At 46.0% G+C, this 19,557-nt stretch overlaps 1 protein-coding gene across 1 annotated transcript in view; it reads left to right on the top strand.

Moving 5' to 3' along the window:
* The window catches only part of LOC119383555 (transmembrane 9 superfamily member 1), a 126,850-nt gene that overhangs the window by 15,112 nt on the left and 92,181 nt on the right, over positions 1-19,557 (top strand). The window contains exon 2 of the mRNA XM_037651772.1: positions 5,917-6,006. Within this exon, the coding sequence (XP_037507700.1) occupies positions 5,917-6,006 (90 nt within the window). The remainder of the gene's footprint in view (positions 1-5,916; positions 6,007-19,557) is intronic.

Raw genomic sequence — 19,557 nt, 5'->3', positions numbered from 1 at the left:
AAACTAGATAACACAGAAATGTGCTTAATGTAACCCGCCAGTGCTTGTCGACATGGAACATTCTTTCGTGTGCAGGTTAATAATTACAAAAGCAGGCAGCTTATCAATAGACATTTGTATGCTATATCAGGTCATGAAGGCTGGTCAAGTATCTGCCGAAGCAGAGCTGTATGTTCTATATTTCTTGATTGACCCTTTGTGGGTTTGCCTACATTTTTGACACGATCATTTAAAAACCGGCTGTGGTATATTCATATAAGCTACAAAGAAATAGCATAAAACAAGTTTCATCAAAATCAAGCCACTAGTTTACACTGAAAAAAAGTGGGACATATATATGTCCCATTGACTCATGAGAGTGTTTTCAAAAAGTGGGGAAACACTGTCCCACTGTCTCATGAAGGCACCATCTCGAAAATGCATCAACGAGTATTTGGGATGAACCGGCCGAAGCAAGTGGCACAGAGTATCGCTTCTCAAGGTGTGCTGAGGAAAGTTGTGGGGATGTCATTCCAGCAGTAGAAAACCACTTGCACCTGCGCCTCTTGTGAGCCGTCATAGCGCTCTGGTCTGTTCCTCTAAAGCTTACTTCACCGCATGCACCAACCATTTCTTGGTCCATTTGCCTGTCCTTGCTTTGGCTGTCGAAATTGTCGAGTACAGCTGTTGTCCCTGAATATGCGCCTACTTTTCAAGAGGTATACGATATCAAGAAAGATATTTCCACGCACCAATATCTGCAATTACGCTGAGGAATGAGCGTGGAAACATCGCAGGGGATTGTTTCGACGCATTTATCGGCCAAGTTATTCCGCAAATTTACAAAAACACGTGATGACTGGAAGCTAAAATCACCTCCCTGAAAAACCGGAAAAAGAGGAAAATTATCCCCTATTTTGATTGGTAGGTTCTTTCTGTCTGAAGGAGAAGAACATTCAGAAGCTATCACGAAAAATTGGTCGAAATTCAGCGTCACTGTAACACTACTTCCGCCCTTTGAAAGTGTGGCAAAAGCTTTTTCCTCGAGAATACGAAGACTTGGGTAAGGTAGTGACTTATCGTTGCGCTAATTGCAACGGCTGATGTGGGACGAAATGTTTGCTGAAGACGGAAAAGTGAGACGTATGCGTCCCGCTGTCGCACAAAGGGTTAAACATTTCAGTTGAGCCTTTTTTTTTTAATTCGTGTAATCTTAGTCGTTCTGTGCTATAGAACATGGCGCACCTTAAGTAAGCTAACATTTGAGGTCTTCCTGGCCATTTCTTTGAAACCAATACTGAGTAAACTTCAAAACACACGACAATAGCATATTGGTCTTGGTGTTCGACAAAAATTATCTGTATTTTAGAGGAGTGTTAGCATGAAACTTTTTCTCCTTTCCTCTAATGACTAGGTGTTTTACCGGGTAATCATAATTGGAAGTCCATCTTGATTTTGAGTATTTGAGAGCATTAATGAAGTCATCGGTTGGGCAGCTTTCAAAACAACTAATTTCCTATATGTTTCGTCGAGTCCTGCATGTCCTCAGACGACATTCTGTCAACTGGATACATCATTAAAATCGGAGGTATAATGGCTATTTGAAAATACCACGGCACCACCCACACACACTACAAGACGATCGCATCGATATAACCGGAGGTTATTGGGCACTCAACAGTATAAAAGTGAAAGGGAAGCTGAAAGGGAACCTTCTAAATATCAGAAAAGTGACAGAAAATGATGCGGTGTCGTGTTTCGTGAACGCAAAAAAGAAAAGGAACAAAAAAAAAGTTAGGGACCCTTGCCTTGTCCGGAAAATGGCGGCAAGCGAAACTTAGCGTTTCCCTGCCTGAAGTGCCACTTTTCTTTTCTTTGTATCGCATTGTGGAACGCTCCTTCCTAAATTTTTTTTTTTCCCTTTCATGGTGGGGATTGTGCTTAATCCGCGTGCTTAGCAGCGCAACTCTTCAGTTGCTGCAGGCAACAACGACGGTCACGCGTTCATGTCCGGGCAACAATGGAACGTGGCAGCGTGAAGTGACGTTACCTGGATAAAAGATCACATTGCCGTATCACAAACCCCCGACGAGCCCACGATGGAGAAGGAATCAGTTATTGGAAAACTGCGCATGCAAATACGCGTGTGTCGTGCGCACCCTTCGGGGGTCACATTTCTGTACGCTCGCCAGCGCCGGGTTTTTCGCGTATGCGACGCCGCCAAATTCTGTGAGTTACAACACGCTTCGCTAGAAAAAAAAAAGCGCAGAATTAAGAAGCATACAAGGACTGATATGATGGTTTTAGGCAAAGTTTTGGTGAGCGACTGTGGGCACCTACATCCGGTGCATCAATCTGAGTGGCACTTGAGTGGCTTGCGATCAGTGTTGGCGGTAACGCGTTATAAGTAACGGCGTTACCGGTGACGCGTTACTTTTTTCAGTAACTTGGTAACGTACTCGTTACTATTTCGGAACTGTAACGGGTAACGTACTTGCGTTACCATTTTTCGGCAACGTGAGGTGTCACGTTACTCGTTACTTTTCATTCCAATTATCCTCGCTATCTTACAAAAAACTCATTCGTCTTGTATAGGAGCGCCTTTCTCAGAGTTCGCCGGGAAGTTATTTTGTCGCTGCTGCGGTCTGCTGTAGGTCCGCCAAGCGTTGACAGAGCGATCCCGCACGGGGTCCTTTTTTGTGCGGAGGAATTAAATTGCAATTGAGAGCCAATTCCCGAAATTTATTAAATGGATCTGCTACAGTTTCGGCTACCTTGCTATCGAGGTTCAAGTTGCCGTTGATTGCCGACGAAGCGAAGCGTAATGCGGTCCTCGTAACCGTAAAAAGCGGACTGTCGAGATCTGCTCGGCTTGCGGACATCAAGACTCGATGTGAGCTCCAGCACAAAGGAGGATGACTTCTTCGGAAGTGCCTTCTGAACGTAATCGCCAACTGAAGATTAGCGACAGTCTCGGTACCTTTGGTGCCGCATGACATCGCGATGAGCGGGCTCAAGGAAATCTTTCCGTGTGTTCACGTACCAGCTACAGGAGTACCATATAGTGCGTCCGTCGAGCTCCTATTTAGCGTAGGTGCGGACGTATTCGCTGATAAGCGAGTCAAGCGGCCCGATTAAATATTTGAAACGCAACGGTCGCTTATATTCAGCGGTTTGTAGTTACATTAGGAAACTGTTCCTGCAATACTCTAGCACTGTTTGTAAACTTCTTATTCAAAATTAGTTTTGCTTCTTGCTATTTGCAACTGCGCCTACGTTCCTATAGTTATTAAACTCCTGAGCAAGCGAGGCTGACCTTGAACAGTTTCACATACGCAGTCGCAATATTCGCGGCAATTATACAGGTCAAATTGAAAAAAAAGGAAACTTGTTTATGTGCGCAAATACTTTTCCCCAGATTTATGCCATTTAAGCATTCCTTTATTGCTACAAAGTTTGCGCATTTATTTTGGTAGTAGAAGCACGCTGTCATTATTCCTGCAGGTTTGTTCAGTGATGTTTTCATTGCGGAGAGTGTTGATGATGAAATCGATCACTTTTAGTTTAATGACCCATTCCGAAATATAGCTTCTCCATGTGCCACAGAGTTAGAAGCCACCGCATGTAACTGTACACGCAACTTTAGGCTACTATAGTACTGCGAAGATACGGCAGATTTGTGCAAATTGTTCTCGTTTAATCAGTATTTCAGGTAAAATTTTTGTTTGGGCGACAACTTTAATGTTACATGTGAGTGTTAGTTTTATAAAGCTCGTATTGTAGGTTCTTGAGGCGAAGACGCACTGATTAATATTTCTGAGTATGATGTAACGGCAGTAGTAACGTCCGTTACTTTTTTTTATGTTAACGGTAACGCGTTAACTTTTTTTTATGGGTAACGCAGGGCGGTAACGCGTTCCTTTTTCTTTAGCGTAACGAGTGACGTATTTAGTTACTTTTTTTTCGGTAACGCATACAACACTGCTTGCGATACCATGCGAAAATATCCCTTGGTTTCAGCGATGTATCTGATCTGCAGCTTATTTACAGAAGTGTGCTTCAGTTGGCACAGATGTTTACTTGGTCGCTTGAAAAGGGGGTATAATGAATTATTTCTTACGCGCTTTTAAAGGAATGAGCGCTTACTTCTGAAGTATGGAGAATGTCGGGTACCTTAACTTCATGATACTTGTGTTAGTATTCCTATAACGTTACCGTGAACACATCGAAATGCATTCATCTTGCCTTGGAAATCATCCCGGTTGAAGGAAATGTTCTTTACTGATTCGGGGAAGCGTGTACCGCAATGTTTTTCATCCACTCATATTCGCTATTGTTTGCATATTTGGTTTTTTTTTCTTTTGAATGTTGTTGAAATAAGCTTGGGTAAAGGGGTGGAAGTGCTGCGCCCATTGCGCCATTCTGCGCCAATCTGGCCTGCTGCACAAACGGCAACTTCCGCGAAAATTGACCATTTGAAGTGCAAAGCGCTAAATGATAAGATGCATGAAGTCCATATTGATAAGATCGCCCCGCGCATCGTATGTTCTACCGCGAGTAAAAGCGCGCGAGCGGGGGTGACGAACGCGGCCGAAGCACAGATCAAACGAGCCGGCCCATTTCCGTCGCATGGAGGGTGCACGCGATAACATCACCCCGCTCGGGAGGCCTGCCGTAGAAGCAGACAGGAAACGCCCCGCCCGTCTTTAACGACTATGAAAAGACGCGAGGGGGGGGGGGTGTCGCGCGAGCAGCAACTTTGAACTTTGAGTCTAAGGACGTGGTCGCGATCTCTGGCGCACGCGCTATATCGACAGCCATCACAACTGGTGGCTCGTATACCCGTATACCCTTCTACGTGCTGCGCTCTCATCGCGAAGTGACTGTGGGGAGCTCATCTTTCCCTGGAGCGGCCGATTCTCTTACACCAGCGTTTTGTGGTTACGCGAGATCAGATACAAAACAGTTAGCGGCCAGCCTCACTTTGTATAACACTACAATTTGTTGATATCGCATTGATTGCTTTGCCCTTGCGGTGAAACTGACTTTTTTTTAATTCTTGCTATAGAGTGTCAATAGGTTTAGAATGAAGGTAACTTTTATCTTATCTCTAATCTTCAGTTGTTGATCTCAGCTACGTTGTTTTATTGACATGAACATTCTTCATTTGTCTGAGGTCTAGTCAACTGTAGTGATTCAAAGCATCGCTTATATCTCCAAGTTATTGCTCTGTCAGCTGTGATGTTTTGGTGATGGGATCATATGTGCATGTATATTATTAATTTGTGGTAAGTCTGGTCGGCTCATCAGTATTGGATGTTTAGTAAAAACCACTGGAATTTTTTGTCTTAACCAGAAATAAAAAATTTCAATTAACGATCATGTTTGACCCGAGAAGTCTGCCCCAAATCACCTTCCATCGCTCCGAAACACACTTTTTGATGCTCCGTAGCTGCTCCACACCTGCACCAAAGCTGCTCCAAAACTCCCATTTTACCGCTCCAAAGCTGCTCCGAAGCAGCATTATTACCGCTCCATTACCGCTCCAAAGCTGCTCCAAAAGGCTGAAGAGCACTTCCACCTCTGTGTGCATCTTATTATTCGTTGAAAGCAGCCACCAGAATAACCATTTGTCTGCTTAAATGATCAGCGCCACACTGCTTCGTGCCCTTCGCTTTTAAACTGCAGCAGATTTAATTAAGTGGACTGCAGCTAAGGAAACATATGGGTCAACAATCAGCTTTATTTTGTCTGTTGAGGGCAGATTTATGTTTTTATCGGCACTAGTCCGCTGTGTCTCGTGTTGCAGCTTCAGTGCGCGCAACTTTCAGCCCTGTTGGAGGGTCTCGTGGTGGGCACTGTAGTGCATAGTAGTTTACGTGGCCAGGCTAATTTTTTTTCGATGCCTAATTTCAGTGACTGATTTTTATTTTGCAGGTGATGATGTACGTGAACAAGGTTGGGCCTTACTTCAACCCGCACGAGACGTACCACTACTACCAGCTACCAGTGTGCCGGCCAGACAAGGTCAGATCCTGACCCCTAGGAACGTGATGTTCTGTCGCTCATCGCTATTTAAAACAACCTTGTGAAGTAAAAGTCCATATGATCGTTGCAATGAATCGTCCAGAAATCCGAGGTTTTACTGATTCCCACCCCCTAGTTCTCTAAGAGGGCAATCGACAGATCGACTAAGTGATGATCTCTCATTGAAGATTTTGATTATTACATATGCAGCACAGTCATGTTTACGCTCATTTATGTTCTCAGTAGCAAATCACAGAATGAAAGCGCATGACAGGGATTTCTAGAAAATGCGCGGCGCATTCATGTTTCATCCTTGCGTGCTTTAAAGGATTCCTGAACCACTTTTCCAAGTAAGGATCGAGTGACCTCATTATCGGAGGTTATTGCCTCACGTATCGATCGCCGCAAAAATTTTACGAATTCCTCAAGAACGAGCGGAGTCACCGTGGTTTGTCGCACGCTTCAAGCGCTTTCCCTCTTCTCTCGTCCCGACGAGCGCGCTGGAGGAGGAGGAGGAGGGGAGGTTGAGGAAAGGAAAAGGCGCAACTTCTGCAACCCTAATTGGGAGCACGGCTAAGCGCGCTGGAAGCTACACATGTAGGGATGGCACGGGGGAAGGAAGTTACCTAAGTAGGCGCGCGGGATGAAACGTGATAGACATAGACCTCTCCCGTCGTGATTCCTGTGCTCGCTTGTGTGGCTACTGTGTAAGGTTTGCTGTTGTTGCGTATAATGTTAGCTCACTATGGAGTGCGGCGCCGGCACGCTGCGGCACCCCGTGGCAAGAAGCTCATCTGTTGCAAACGCCGCTCTTGATTTATGTTGGCTATTGGCCAATCGCATGCTATCTGTTGTGTGCCACCATACAAGAGGCGCCGGCAGCTGCGAATAGAGCGAGCACAGGCCTTTGTATGAAAGGAGAGTGCCTGAGAAAATGGCAGCTTGGCGCACCGCTTCTAAAGCTTCTAAACGTTCCTTGCCGCGCTCGACTGCAAGACCTTGCTGAGCTGTTCGTAGCAGTGTCTGCTTTCCGCAGGATGTGTTCTTTCACCAAGCCCGAGGAGCGGTTCATTACCTATTTGAGAATGGGTGCCCCTGTTGACACCCGAACGAAGATATGACCTTGCGATTCGTTAAAGGGACACTAAAGAGAAACACTGAATTGGTTTAGATTGATAAAGTGTGCTCGGAGAACTCTTGTTTAGTTTATTTCACCACCATAGGTTTATTATTAGAGGAGAAAACCAAGTTCAAAGTTTCATTTTTAAATTTCGCGCCGAACTTTGTAATTTGTGACGTAAAAGACTTCAAAGAGCATTTAACGTATTTTGGCGCCACTGGCTCGACGAGATTTCCACAAACTCGTTATGTCAAGTCTCTGGCCCCCTCAAAGGACAATGTACTTCGATTTAACCGATTAGGAACTACGTAGGCCCAAGCAGGCGCCGTCAAAAATATGACGTCACGGCAAATGGGGCGGGAATTCCAAGGTGGCGTGGCCACCTGTATTTTCTTTTTGCGCGTTTTCTCGCTTATTAAGCGTCTTCGCGCAGAAAGCGTGGTGTTTTCGGTATCGTGGAAGACTACTTTACTAATGCGAGAAAAATCGTTTTGCTCTTTAGTGTCCCTTTAACAATGAGTTTGCTGCCGTTTTGCAACAAAGGTGTTAAGAGGCGTGATCAACAGCGGTTCAAATAAAGAAGAGAGTCCAGTGCAGAAATATATATAGCCCGAAAAGGGTAGGAGAGGTATTACCTGGCCTCCATTTGCATTGCCCTGTGCGTCAGCAAACAGTTCACACTTTCAGACTGCACAGGCACGAAGATGGGGTGTCATGTGTTTCAGCTACAGTGAGCGTGCAGTGATCATTCATGGCAGCCACAAACAGCCAAGGTCGGCAGCTGTCGGGGCAAACAACTAATCGCACAGCAGAAGCGTATAAGCTTGAAAATGGGTTAGGCAAAGGACCCTGACCTACGATTTCTCTAGGTATCCAAAAAACATCCTCGCCTATGTACTGCCCTCTGGTATTTGTGCATGCGAGGGTTGAGAAAACTATGAACCACAAAAGGCCGAATGGCCCGACTAATTTGCTGAATGCTTAAGTATCGCTCCGTGCATATAACGACCACCAAAAATTGGAGTCGTTTCCTTCGGTAAAGACGGATGGCCATGGGAGCTGACGGACGCGCTACCGCCTCCGCTGTCGCCGGCGTATCTTCGTAAGCGCGCTGCACTTCGGCCGTGTTCACAATGCGCGGTCGTCCCACGCTTGCCACGCACGACCGTGTCAGCGCAGCGCGTTCACTCGACTGACGCGGCGAAACTCGTCCGCAATGCTTGCCACTCCACTTAAGAGAAGAAGAAATAGTACAGAAGGAAAGGCAGGGAGGTTAACCAGTTTAGGAAAACCGGTTTACCACCCTATACATTGGAACAGGGTGGGGGATGGGGGGGGCGGGATTTAAAGATGGAGAGGAAAGAGAGAGGAAAAGACAGTACATAACACAGCGCACACACAGTCAGTCACTCTTGCGTGGTACGCGACGTTAGGGTCACAGCCGCTTGTCCAAGTCCGTTTCTTTTAAAAACCTCAGAAGTGCCTTCGTCGCCTTCAGCTGCGATGTCTTCTGTCGACGGCATGCAAGAATGATTTCAATAGACATTTGTCGATTGTCAAGGCGCGCTAGAACGGACGCCAGTGACTGTTTCTGACCGTTATATACCGGACAGTCGCACAGGATGTGGCGTAGCGTCTCCTCGCAATGACGGGCATCGCAAAGGGTTTTCCGCTTAAGTTTTCTGCGCAGCCTCCGGGATCGGCTCACCTTTGATTTATTGAGGATGTCAGTTGATGACGTCATTGTGTGAAATCTCCAATTTCGGAGACTTGTAGCGTCACGATGTCATCGCTTCCTCGGGGGTCGCGTGGTTTTTCTGTTCGTGGACGGACACCGCAAATCAAGCGAGTGGTTCACGTAGAGCGCCGCTGTAAAGTCCGCTCACTGAAGATGCAAGGCGAAGATGAGGAAATGGGCACCAACGAAATGGAAGTGGAGGGGGAGTGAATGAGTCGCCGTAAGCAGAAACGGACGAATTAATTAATGTATTAATTAGGCCCGTGCCTTGTTCTCTGTGAGAGCACTTCGTGCTGTATTGTTAAAACCTTTCACTGAAAGTATCTCACCTGCTTTACGCAAAACAATTTGTGAGGCTTTTCTGCACATTGTGCATTTGCGGCTGGATGGTGTAATGGTGCAATGGTAAGCGAAAGAGAGCTTTATGCGCAGCGTATGCACTGCATTACCAACGTACTCGAGCTGGGCTACAAGCATCAACGCAGGCAGCGACGTCTCGTGATACTGTGTTCATCCGGAGGATCCTAATCCTCGTACACGACAGTGTTCGGCTATTTGCCCTTGCAAAGGTTCCCACAGACGGGGTTGCCTCCTGGCTGCTTTTTCACCCGCATGCGCGTTTTGTTCCCTCACGGTTCCAGCTGTCAGTTCAATATCCATACCGGCATCCCGTTTAGTTTTTGTTTGTTTGTTTCTTGATTTTCTGGCTCTACTGCATGTCCTGCTTTGGGCGTTCACCCATAGCAATAATTTTCTTTTTAAAGCCGCGTGTATTTTGTTGTCCCCTGAACTTCCAGGTATTGCTGTTCATGGAACATTAATATGAAGGTCTTGTGAATAAATTACTTCTGCAGCCACATTACGAAGTGTTTAAGCGTGCAGGAAATTTTACGACATTCTTTGAATGAATTCCAACCGCGCATTGTATGTACTTGGTGCAACGTCTGTTAAAGTTGTTTTCGTTTTATTTTTTCGTATTTGTGGACACAGTATGCTTTTTCTCACGAAAAAAAAAAGAGGGAGAGAGACCACACCCTGTCTCACTTCCGTTTACACTTTTTATTCGGCGAACGTTGCAATACTGTCATTTGTGGTTTTTGTCAACCACTTACTACACTTGAAGCTATACTTAAATAACTTCGATATTGCATTTTTTTTATATTTACCGAATACTGTTTCGTAGAAGACCACCAATCTATTTTTCTTTCTCTGTAGATTTGGCTAGATATCGTGCGCTGAAGTTTGGATTTATCACGCACACGCCTGACTTGCTTGCGCTGGAATGCAGCAAGCACAAACAAAAAAAAAAGTAGAAGAAGATTGAAGGCGACACCAGTCCTTGACTTACGTGCGTGCTAATGGCACTCGCACGTCGGCGTTCGTGTGCTATGGTGTATTCCTGGATTAACCTTGTGTTTCGTCTTATGCTGCCGAAGCGGATCTCGGAGGCCACGCAGAAAGATGCGCGTGGTTGAGTACTGCTCCGTCAGGTGCCGCATCGATCCGAGCTGCTCACAAGAAAACTGTTTGCTATCTCAGTGAACTCATTCGACTACTTTTCATTAATTATCCTGACAGTCAATTGCTTCTCATAATAAGTAAGCTTATGCTCCGATACCATATGTCTGTGATATAAACACTTAACTCTTTCATGCACAGAACTGCATTTTTGCCAGGGAACAGAGTTTCATGCCAAAATGCCAAACGACGAATTCTTTTTTGAGAAAATGATTTTCTCACAAGCAAAAAAAAATGGCACCTTTAGTTCAAAAGATATGAGGTGGTCACCTCAGGTGACCACAGTGCTGGGCAGTATCGGAGATACATGTATCTTAGATACTATATCTTAGATACTCTATGGGTATCTTGTATCTGTATCGCGATACGTCTCGAAAAACGAGTATCTGTATCTGTATTTCCGATACATTCAATAATGTATCGCGTATCTTAAGATACAAGATACATTATCGCAACACAACCATGCGAAATAATAATCACTGGAAGAGCTCCGCTTCTCAAGCTGGTACTGGCGCCACTAAGCCATCTGAATAAGTCTAAGGGCAGTGACGGTATTTTATTTTGACGCCATAGAGTCATCTAGTGATGGTAGAAGATCAGGAAGACAAGCACGCGGACGTCTACGCCCAGCCCACGTGCCTTTTTTTTCTCGATTTCTTTTCTTTTTAGTTGCGCCAATGCCGCGACACTTGCTCTTAGCCACTGTCCTGCTCCGCGTACTCCACTGCGTGCGGCGTCTATCGCGCCAATTCTGATGTTGCTGTGTTGCTACAGTGTCGTTATTGAAGATTCTCTTGCGTTTTGCTTCGTAAGGAAATGTGATGCGTGCAAGAATGGGGTTGCTTTGCGTCGCGTGGATTTTACATATCAGCGATCTGAAGGATCTCGTGGATGAAATTTTGACTTGCATGCAACGAATTAACTTATATGCAAATAAGATTCTAACAACTTTAGCACCACTGGTACCGATGCTAGATCTAATAGAGCAAGCGTTTACCTAACAGAAAATATCTTGGCGTACCGTATTTTTCACTTCCATCTACATTTATTCAAAGAATTTATGAAATTATAATTTGAGTATTAGCACAAGTGTTTTCTTAGCTGTCATTTTGCATCACATACATTACCTAGGTCACTGCACGGTTTTTCCGGTCTGGTCACTGCAATATGTCTTTTGTAACGCGCTCCCAAAATAAGATTTCTGCTTTATTCTTCTGTCTGCTTTATTTCTACTACTATTTACACATTTACACGTTTCCAAGGCGATTGTGAAAACAAATATATTATTATGCGGGCGTGCCTTGAGTATACAGTACAAAATATTCTGCTTACCGCTTAAGAAAATAGCGAAATTGAGTTTGCATTATAATAACGGAAATCATTAGGAGCCATCTTAAAGATGTTAGAAAGGGGATTCGAGAAACGTTGTTTTACTGAATGCTCCGTTTTACTCATGAGCGTCCGATCGAGCCGTTTCAGGCAATTTTCCGTAGGCACTGAATTTTCTATTGTCTCAACAAATAAGTTGACGATACTTCATGCTTATAGTTATTAAGGGCGCCGTCTGTATTGTGTTTCTGTACTCATTCAATGTGAATGTTTGATGCAGAACTACTTCTCTATTTTACTTATATTTGTTTTCCTCTTTTAGGCCTTCTTAAATATTTTTCGTGTTACTAATCGTCATCTAATAGGAGCTATAAGCGGCAATAGCGCGAATAGCGGCGGTGTCCTGCGACGCTTTGTGCAACTATACAATAGGTCTGAGACATTTCTGTGTTGCACATGTTCTCTCGTTGAAGAAAAATTGCTAAAAGTTTGCACGTTAATGAGTATATGAACAAAGAATCCCTTACGCCAGCAGTTAAGTAGAACATGGAAATTCATTGCAGTTTTACGTCATCTACGTATACACCAGGGGTCTCAAGCTCAGCTTACAGCCGGCGGGCCGCAGTCGAGAAATTTAGCTCCAAGGGTCGGGACCGTGAAGATGGGGGGGGGGGGTCGGTGAGAGTTTGAACAAAATGACGTTGCCATTTGAAATGAAGCCTTTCCCATATCTCATATATAGGTCATTTCTGAAGGGGATTTGCAGTCAGGATTCGAGAAACATCGATACCGATGTACACAACGAGTGAAATTTGGACGCGGATTGAAATATAGAGTTTTTGTTCCGCGGTTATGTTTCAGCACATGGTGACCACATGTTCCTCACGAAAAAAAGACTTGAGACCAGTCATGTCTGTGTAGCTCGCGAAAATACTTATTTAGAACATAAAACGGTCATGTGTGCCGGTCGGGCCTCTAGCGAACGGTCTCAAACCCCGTATACACCATGCGCCCCCCTCCTAAAAAAAAGACGCTACCAGCGCTGTTGCTGCTGTACACCTGTCCGGATATACGGTATTGTGCAAACTGTCTTTTACGGACAAGGTAAAAGTCCACACAGGTATTTGCGCCGTCATGCGAAGGCTTCTTATTGACGTTATTGTGGTTATATGGCAACCCGCTAGCTGGTCGGCAAGCTGAGCAGCGACTCCCATCAATTGAAAAAATGACAAGCAAGAACCGCTGTCAGCGAAGTGTATGAAGAGTTGTCCTGTGAAGAAGCTAAAACAAGCCCCAATAAGTTGTTTTGGAAGGAAACTAATGTACTTTGAGCAAGAAGGGCAACACTTTTGAGATAGTAACAGAGATTTCATTCAAGTGAAACAAAATAGGTCACAGTTAAGAAATTTTCAAGGAGACATTTTCGTGTATGGGCGTTTGCTGCTGCATTGTATGGATCTATAATAACAAATTTGAGAATGTATCGAAGTATCTTCAGATACAGTTGCCAAGTATCGTATCGGATACAATTATTGCGGCAGTATCTTGTATCTGTACCTCCAATACTTCTTGCTTGAGTATCTTGTATCGTTTCGCGATACAATTTCAAAGTATCTTTGCCCAGCCCTGGGTGACCACCATACAGTAAGGGTCTACCAGTCAGTTTCGGTGGAAGGCTGCAAAACAGTGCTTTTTTTTTTCCTTCAGGAGCACAGGGACATTGTATATACCACACATCTATCTCAGTCTTGAAGGCCCATTAAAATATTGCGCAAAACTTTCCTCCAAGCACCAATAAAAAATAATATATTACGAGCCTTCTAAGACCCTTCATGCATGGTGCTCACTCTATAGGTGACCACCAACTTCAGCGACACAGTGCTCTGTGCTGACTGAGTACAGCTGTTAATTTCTGGATTCCTTGGTATTAGCTACTTATACAACGTGTTGTCCTATGCTATCAACTTAATAAGAACCGGACGTACTTTCATTTCTGTAAAAATATCTCGGGTTCATCGTTTAGCGCGCCTTGAAGACGACGGCAGCCGGATGAAAACAGACGTAACCCTTAACAGTGAAGTCCAAACGAAGTGGCATCATCTCTGTCACTATGTTGAAAGCTTTAGAATACGTGCCGTATAAAATCTGACGCGAAGGTCTAGTGTGCTTCAAGAGAAAAAAAAAAATGAGAAGGTGGTTACCGTGGGTGACCACCGTGCCGGAAAGGTTTGACTGAAACCAGAACCGTCGATTTCGTACCAGTTTTATTAAGGCGAAAGCCTTCGGTGCCTCATCAAACGCGAAAATTGGGCGTCGGCGTGGGCGTTCCGCGGCGTCCGCGTCGACACGAGTCATGCAAAAAAATCATCACTTGATGACTTCACCATATGACGTCATCATGACGTCCATAACATGGAGGGGCGGGGAGCATCAGTACGTCGATTGAGAAGAAAAATAAGAAGAAGACTTTCGCCTTCGTGTCGTCTTAGGCGAATGCATGTGCCTGGAAGAGCAACAAAATGTAACTCGTTGGTCGTACATTGAGGCACGATTCTTCGGCTCTTAAAAGTCCCTCATCTCCACTACGTCCTTGTGACCTTTCCGTATATACGCTGGCATTCCACATACTAGTTCTTTAGAGTGAACACGCGGGCGTATGTTGACAGTACATGGGAAGCGCGATTAAACTGCAGCATGCACGGCAATGTCAGCCTTATTTCCCGGGATAGATTTCGAGCTCAACAACCTGGCGAAGATCCCCGTTTAATGGATGTATGCGGGGTAAAACTGCCCTAAACCGTGAATCGGGGCAGCTGCGCGTTGTTGATCCCTGCCACCTGCTGAAGCCGGGTTTTTATGCTGCATTACTGGAGGTTGTTGACTCGGCATTTGACCTAATGGTCTATGGCTGGCGCTGCTTTTTTTGTCGTCGACTACGGGCGCGCACCCTTGGCTGTGGAAACAGTTTGATGTTCCGCGCATTCTTAATGTGGCACAATGTTACTGTGGCCTGGTTTTTATTAAATAGGGTGGGGTATATATTCTACGCCTTCCTGTGTGTGTGTACGTCATAATAATAATCAGTAATCATCGTCCTATATGTTCACTGCAGGTTATCTGTCTTACTCGTGACGCGACCGGCGCAGGTCCACATTTTAACGCGATAGCGCTGAAGAGCTCGTTTCGCAGAAATTCCGGTGTCGGCGCCGGCGTCGTTGGTTGTGAGCGAAAGAAATCAGCGTCGCCCGGGAACGAAAATTCGAGGCAGATGCAAATAAAAAAATAATACAAAAAAACCTTCAGTTGGAGTGGGAATCGAAACGAGGACTCCCTGCGTGGGCAAGCCGGCGGTCTACCACAGAGCCACGCCCGTGCTCGAAATTGCTTCGGCAAAAACGCTATGTGAATGTTATGTTGTGCGAGGAGTGTGGTTAACACGTGCAATATTGCCTGGCAGAAGCGTAGAATCGGACCAGCCGTCAAATCATGTCACTTGCGCAACGGGTGGTTGGTTTAAAGGCCCACCAATTACAAAGCACAGATACATGATTAATTATCGTTATGAACAGCCTCAACAAAATGTGCAGATGTGCGGGTGTGCGTATTGCGTTACGGACGCGTAATGGGTACCTCGCCAATTCGCAAGAGGAAGGATTACGTCGTAGTGGGCACTTCGCAACTGCATTCGCAGTAGGCATTCTAGGACAGTTTGAAACATAGCGTTTCGTACAATACTTACTAGAGGGAACTCTGGCGCTATAGTGTCTATGGGAGCTGCAACGCATGGCGCTTCAGCCAGCATGGGAATGATGGGTAGTACACGGATTTGTCTAAAATTCGTTCTTTCGGCTCCGTTTGGCTCCGCGTCGCCTGCATCCGCTTTGTCGCAAAACGAAGTTCAGCAAAAGTCGGCAGTTCCACTTCACCACTTTATCCTTTTTAGGCTCATCAGTTCAAATCTGGTCACGAAGTTCAAAACGATCCATTATTTTATCCGAAAGAAAACCAAAACATAGCAATAAACGAAGCCACAGGTGCGTTCGAAGCCTGCAAGCACGAAGACTAGGCAAATCCGTGTACTACCCGTCATTCCCATGGTGGATGAACGATCGCAGCGCCAAAGTCCCCTCTAGTTAATTTTAGGAAACTCTATGGTTTGAAAGGGCCAGTTTACAGGTGCGCAAACGTTCCTTTTCCTCACGGCACCGTTTAGGTGTCCACCGAGAAGCGGAGACACGCTTGCGATTGAGAAGGCGATTCGAACGGGGTCCGACTACGCTGTCGCGTTCTACTTTTGAGGGCGAAGCTCGAGCGTCCTCAAGTTTTCTTTTTTTTTTTCCCCTGATGTCAACAAGCTTGGATATCGACTACCCCTGTTTTTTTTCTCTGATCCACTCTGCATTCTTCCTATCTTTTTATGTTACGCTAATCATTTTTTTTTCAAAAATCATTCGAGCTCAAACACACGGCACATTCGCACACACGTTGTACGTGTTCGGTGCCTGTGTGTGTGTGTGTGTGTGTGTGTGTGTGTGTGTGTGTGTGTGTGTGTGTGTGTGTGTGTGTGTGTGTGTGTGTGTGTGTGTGCGTGCGCGCGCGTGTGTGTGTGCGTGTGTGCGTGTGTGTGTGTGTGCGTGTGTGTGCGTGTGTGTGTTTGTGTGGGCGCGTGCTCGAATATTTTTCGAAATGATTTGCCAACTAGCCCAGCAACAAGCTCCTTTACATTATCATTTTTCGTTTCTTATTAGGGGCGAAGCTCCTTATAGCGGCACCCGTTCGTCCCGTAGTAGTGTGTAACCAGTCTTAAAGACGGAGGGGGCGTGCACACATGAAGGCTCCCTAAAGACAATGCGCTGCGATAGTACGTGATATGTATCGCTCTCTCCTCTCCTACGCTTCCCCCACGAAGAAGCCTATTTACGCTATTTGAGTCACATACTAACTTGCGAAGTTGGATTTATAGACCGTTGATAAAGCTTGCGAAGGAGAAACAACTGAAAGACGATTGTGTCTGGCACATCATTAAATGACGGCAATGAAGCGCAGGAAAAGTTCTTCACCAAATTTCGGAGGAGCTATAGCAGCCCAGGAACTCCTCTTCTTGTGTTTGCAATACTAACGCGATAATTAATTTATTGAAACCGACGAAACGAATCGGTAAACTGCCGAAAACCGGTCATGTAAGCTGTGATATATGCTTAACGAGTTCGTCTGCCTAAGTCAGCACACTCACTCGTGAGTCCATTCACTCGGGCTCACTCAGGCTCAGATCGAGCCGTGAGTTTACGAGGCCGGCATGGTTAAGGGAGTATACTGACACGAAAATTTTCAGTTATCGGTCTCTTGCGTCAAATGAAAGGCAAATACCTCAAGAGCCTAGGAATTGAGCTGGAAAGCATGAGTGCACCGTAAAAAATTGTTTACATCAAGTTTTTAAAGATATAGCTTCGAATCCCGCTGTACCCTGCGTCACGACACTGTACGGGCTTCTCGTCACGTGCTCGTTCAAGATGTCGTCGGTTTCCACGGCCGCTCCGCTCCGCGGCTCCGTTGGTGACGCACAAGGAGCCATTTTGAATGTTTTGGTACCTGACGTCATCACAAATAGCCATACCGGTGCGTGAAGTCACCAGAATTGACACTGTGTCCTGACGTCACGCTAGTATCGATGTCAGTAGACGTGCCTCGCGAAAATTTACGTGAAAATTTACTTTAAGGTCAAAATAAAATATCAGTATTTGCTGAGCTCTTCACACTTGCTCAGATTTGTATGGCGGGGTAAACTCAGCTTCGAAAGTTGGTGTCAGTACCCCATTAACATTTTGGTGACGTTGTCTCCGAGTGAGTCCGTCTGAGCAGGATATTGGTGAGTGCGAGTGAATCCGGCTGAGCAGAACGTTGGTGAGATGGAGTCCGATCGAGGCCAGACTGAGCACAAAATGGTCGGTGAGCTTGATTCGGAGTAGTGCTGATCTTTGACTAATTATACCGGAGTATTGCAAGTTGTAAAACCGCTGTTTATAGTTGCTGTTCTGACCGCATTACTGCACACATTAGCACACTCGATGTGTGCGTACCGCGCGACGAGTCCATTCTGGTTGAGACATCTTAACACCTATAGCGCACCGAAGGGACAGGAACACAAACGACGTGGACGTTCTTTGTGTTCCTGTCCCTTCGGTGCGCTATAGGTGTTAAGATGGATTACCAACATGCCCAAGCTCACGTTCTTTCATGGTTGAGACAGTATATATAGCAGTTATCTCTCTTGGCGAAGTCACGCTTTCTGGGGACCAGCACGGAGAAATTTTGTCACCGTTTCAACCGCGCATTCACCTTACCGGTGTACCTGTTGCTATCACAGTGTTACGCAAATGCGTGGGAAGGATGACGGGGTATCTATACGTCGCCGCCGCACCGAACCACGCGATCAAGATCCGCTTTTAGGTTTAGCACATCCTATAGCTGCTATAATACGAAGTTCACGGACGGTTGAGCCGGGTAGCTGAAACCTTCGGCGGCCGGTTATCTCGCAGAAACTGTCGTGAAGCAGATTAATGACGCGACGGAGGTAAATGTATCGTTCTTTACGCGAAATGCGGTGACGTCAGAAACAGGGCTGGCAGCGGAGCCGAGGCGCGCTGCTGATTACGCGTGCTCTGTGTGAGCTGGAGAGAGATGCGCGACGCTATACCGCGCGTGACGGTGACATCGCGGCGAGATAATCCGGTGGCAGACGGAATAATCCGTTCCGCCGAGGACGGATCATCAGGTATGCGTCGCATATGAGCGCACAGCTAGCGAGTTGAACGTGCTTGCTTCAGTCCACCAAATGCGTGCATTGGCGGCGATGGAGGGTGACGAGCAGCTCGTATACTCGATTTTATACCCTAGTGTGGCACTGGAACAGCCGTTGTCACACTAGAGCCGCGAATGCGATCTTGCGTATCCGCCTTTTTTCATTTTCCTGTGCTGCCCTCTACGGTTTTGGTAGGCTTTAGTTGGGGTCGTGGTTGGGAGGCTGAGCTTTGCGTGGTGATCCGGGACAACCGGGATCGCCATAACGAAAGCCTCCGAGATCGAGAGTCGTGCCAAAACGTTTCGCGCCTGTTCCGCTAGGGGAAGGGCACATGCGCCGGGAAAATGGCGGATTACTACGCACGAGGACGCGGGTTCGAGTCCCGGCCACGGCGGCCGCATTTCTGTGGGGGATGAATGAAATGATGCCCCTGTACTTATTAGATTCAGGTGCACGTTAAAGAACCCCAGCTTGTCAGTCCTGCAGTAATCGTGTCGTAGTTCTGTCGCGTATAACCATAGAATTTTCATTTATCATGCGAGTATACACGCGAGTACCGTCTCGCCAATTGCCCCACCTCATCACAGTGTTGTCTGCTCGCCCACAAACGCCAGACCCAGTCTTGGTGCATTTGAATTAAACGACTGGCTAGTGCATGGACGGGTTCAGTCTTATTGCTCATTATGTTCCTTATTCATTGTGGATCGCTACGCTGTGTAGCGCTTGTAGCGACTGATCAGCCTTTATTTCTTCTTTTTTTTTTCGAGTTTCTCTCCCATCGTTTCAGTTAGAAACTCGTCAGAGGGTGTTAGTGCGGCGCACACACCTCTGTGTGCTGTGCTCACGGAAATGAAACGTGGCAACTTATGGCCGGTTGATGTGCGTACTTGCGTTTCCACCGTATTTAGCTAGTGTCACGTCGGCGTATACCATTGGCTCTTTCACTTACATCAGAGCCAACACCACTTTTCGTGGCCGGATTCGTGGCGGCATCACGTGGATATCTCGAGCAGTTGCGCGCAACAGTTGTTATTCTTAAAAGTTTTG

Source organism: Rhipicephalus sanguineus, chromosome 2, assembly GCF_013339695.2.
Source record: "Rhipicephalus sanguineus isolate Rsan-2018 chromosome 2, BIME_Rsan_1.4, whole genome shotgun sequence".
Taxonomy (NCBI): Eukaryota; Metazoa; Arthropoda; class Arachnida; order Ixodida; family Ixodidae; genus Rhipicephalus; species Rhipicephalus sanguineus.
The sequence above is the reverse complement of the archived record's forward strand: the minus strand, read 5'-3'. Positions and strand labels throughout refer to the sequence as shown.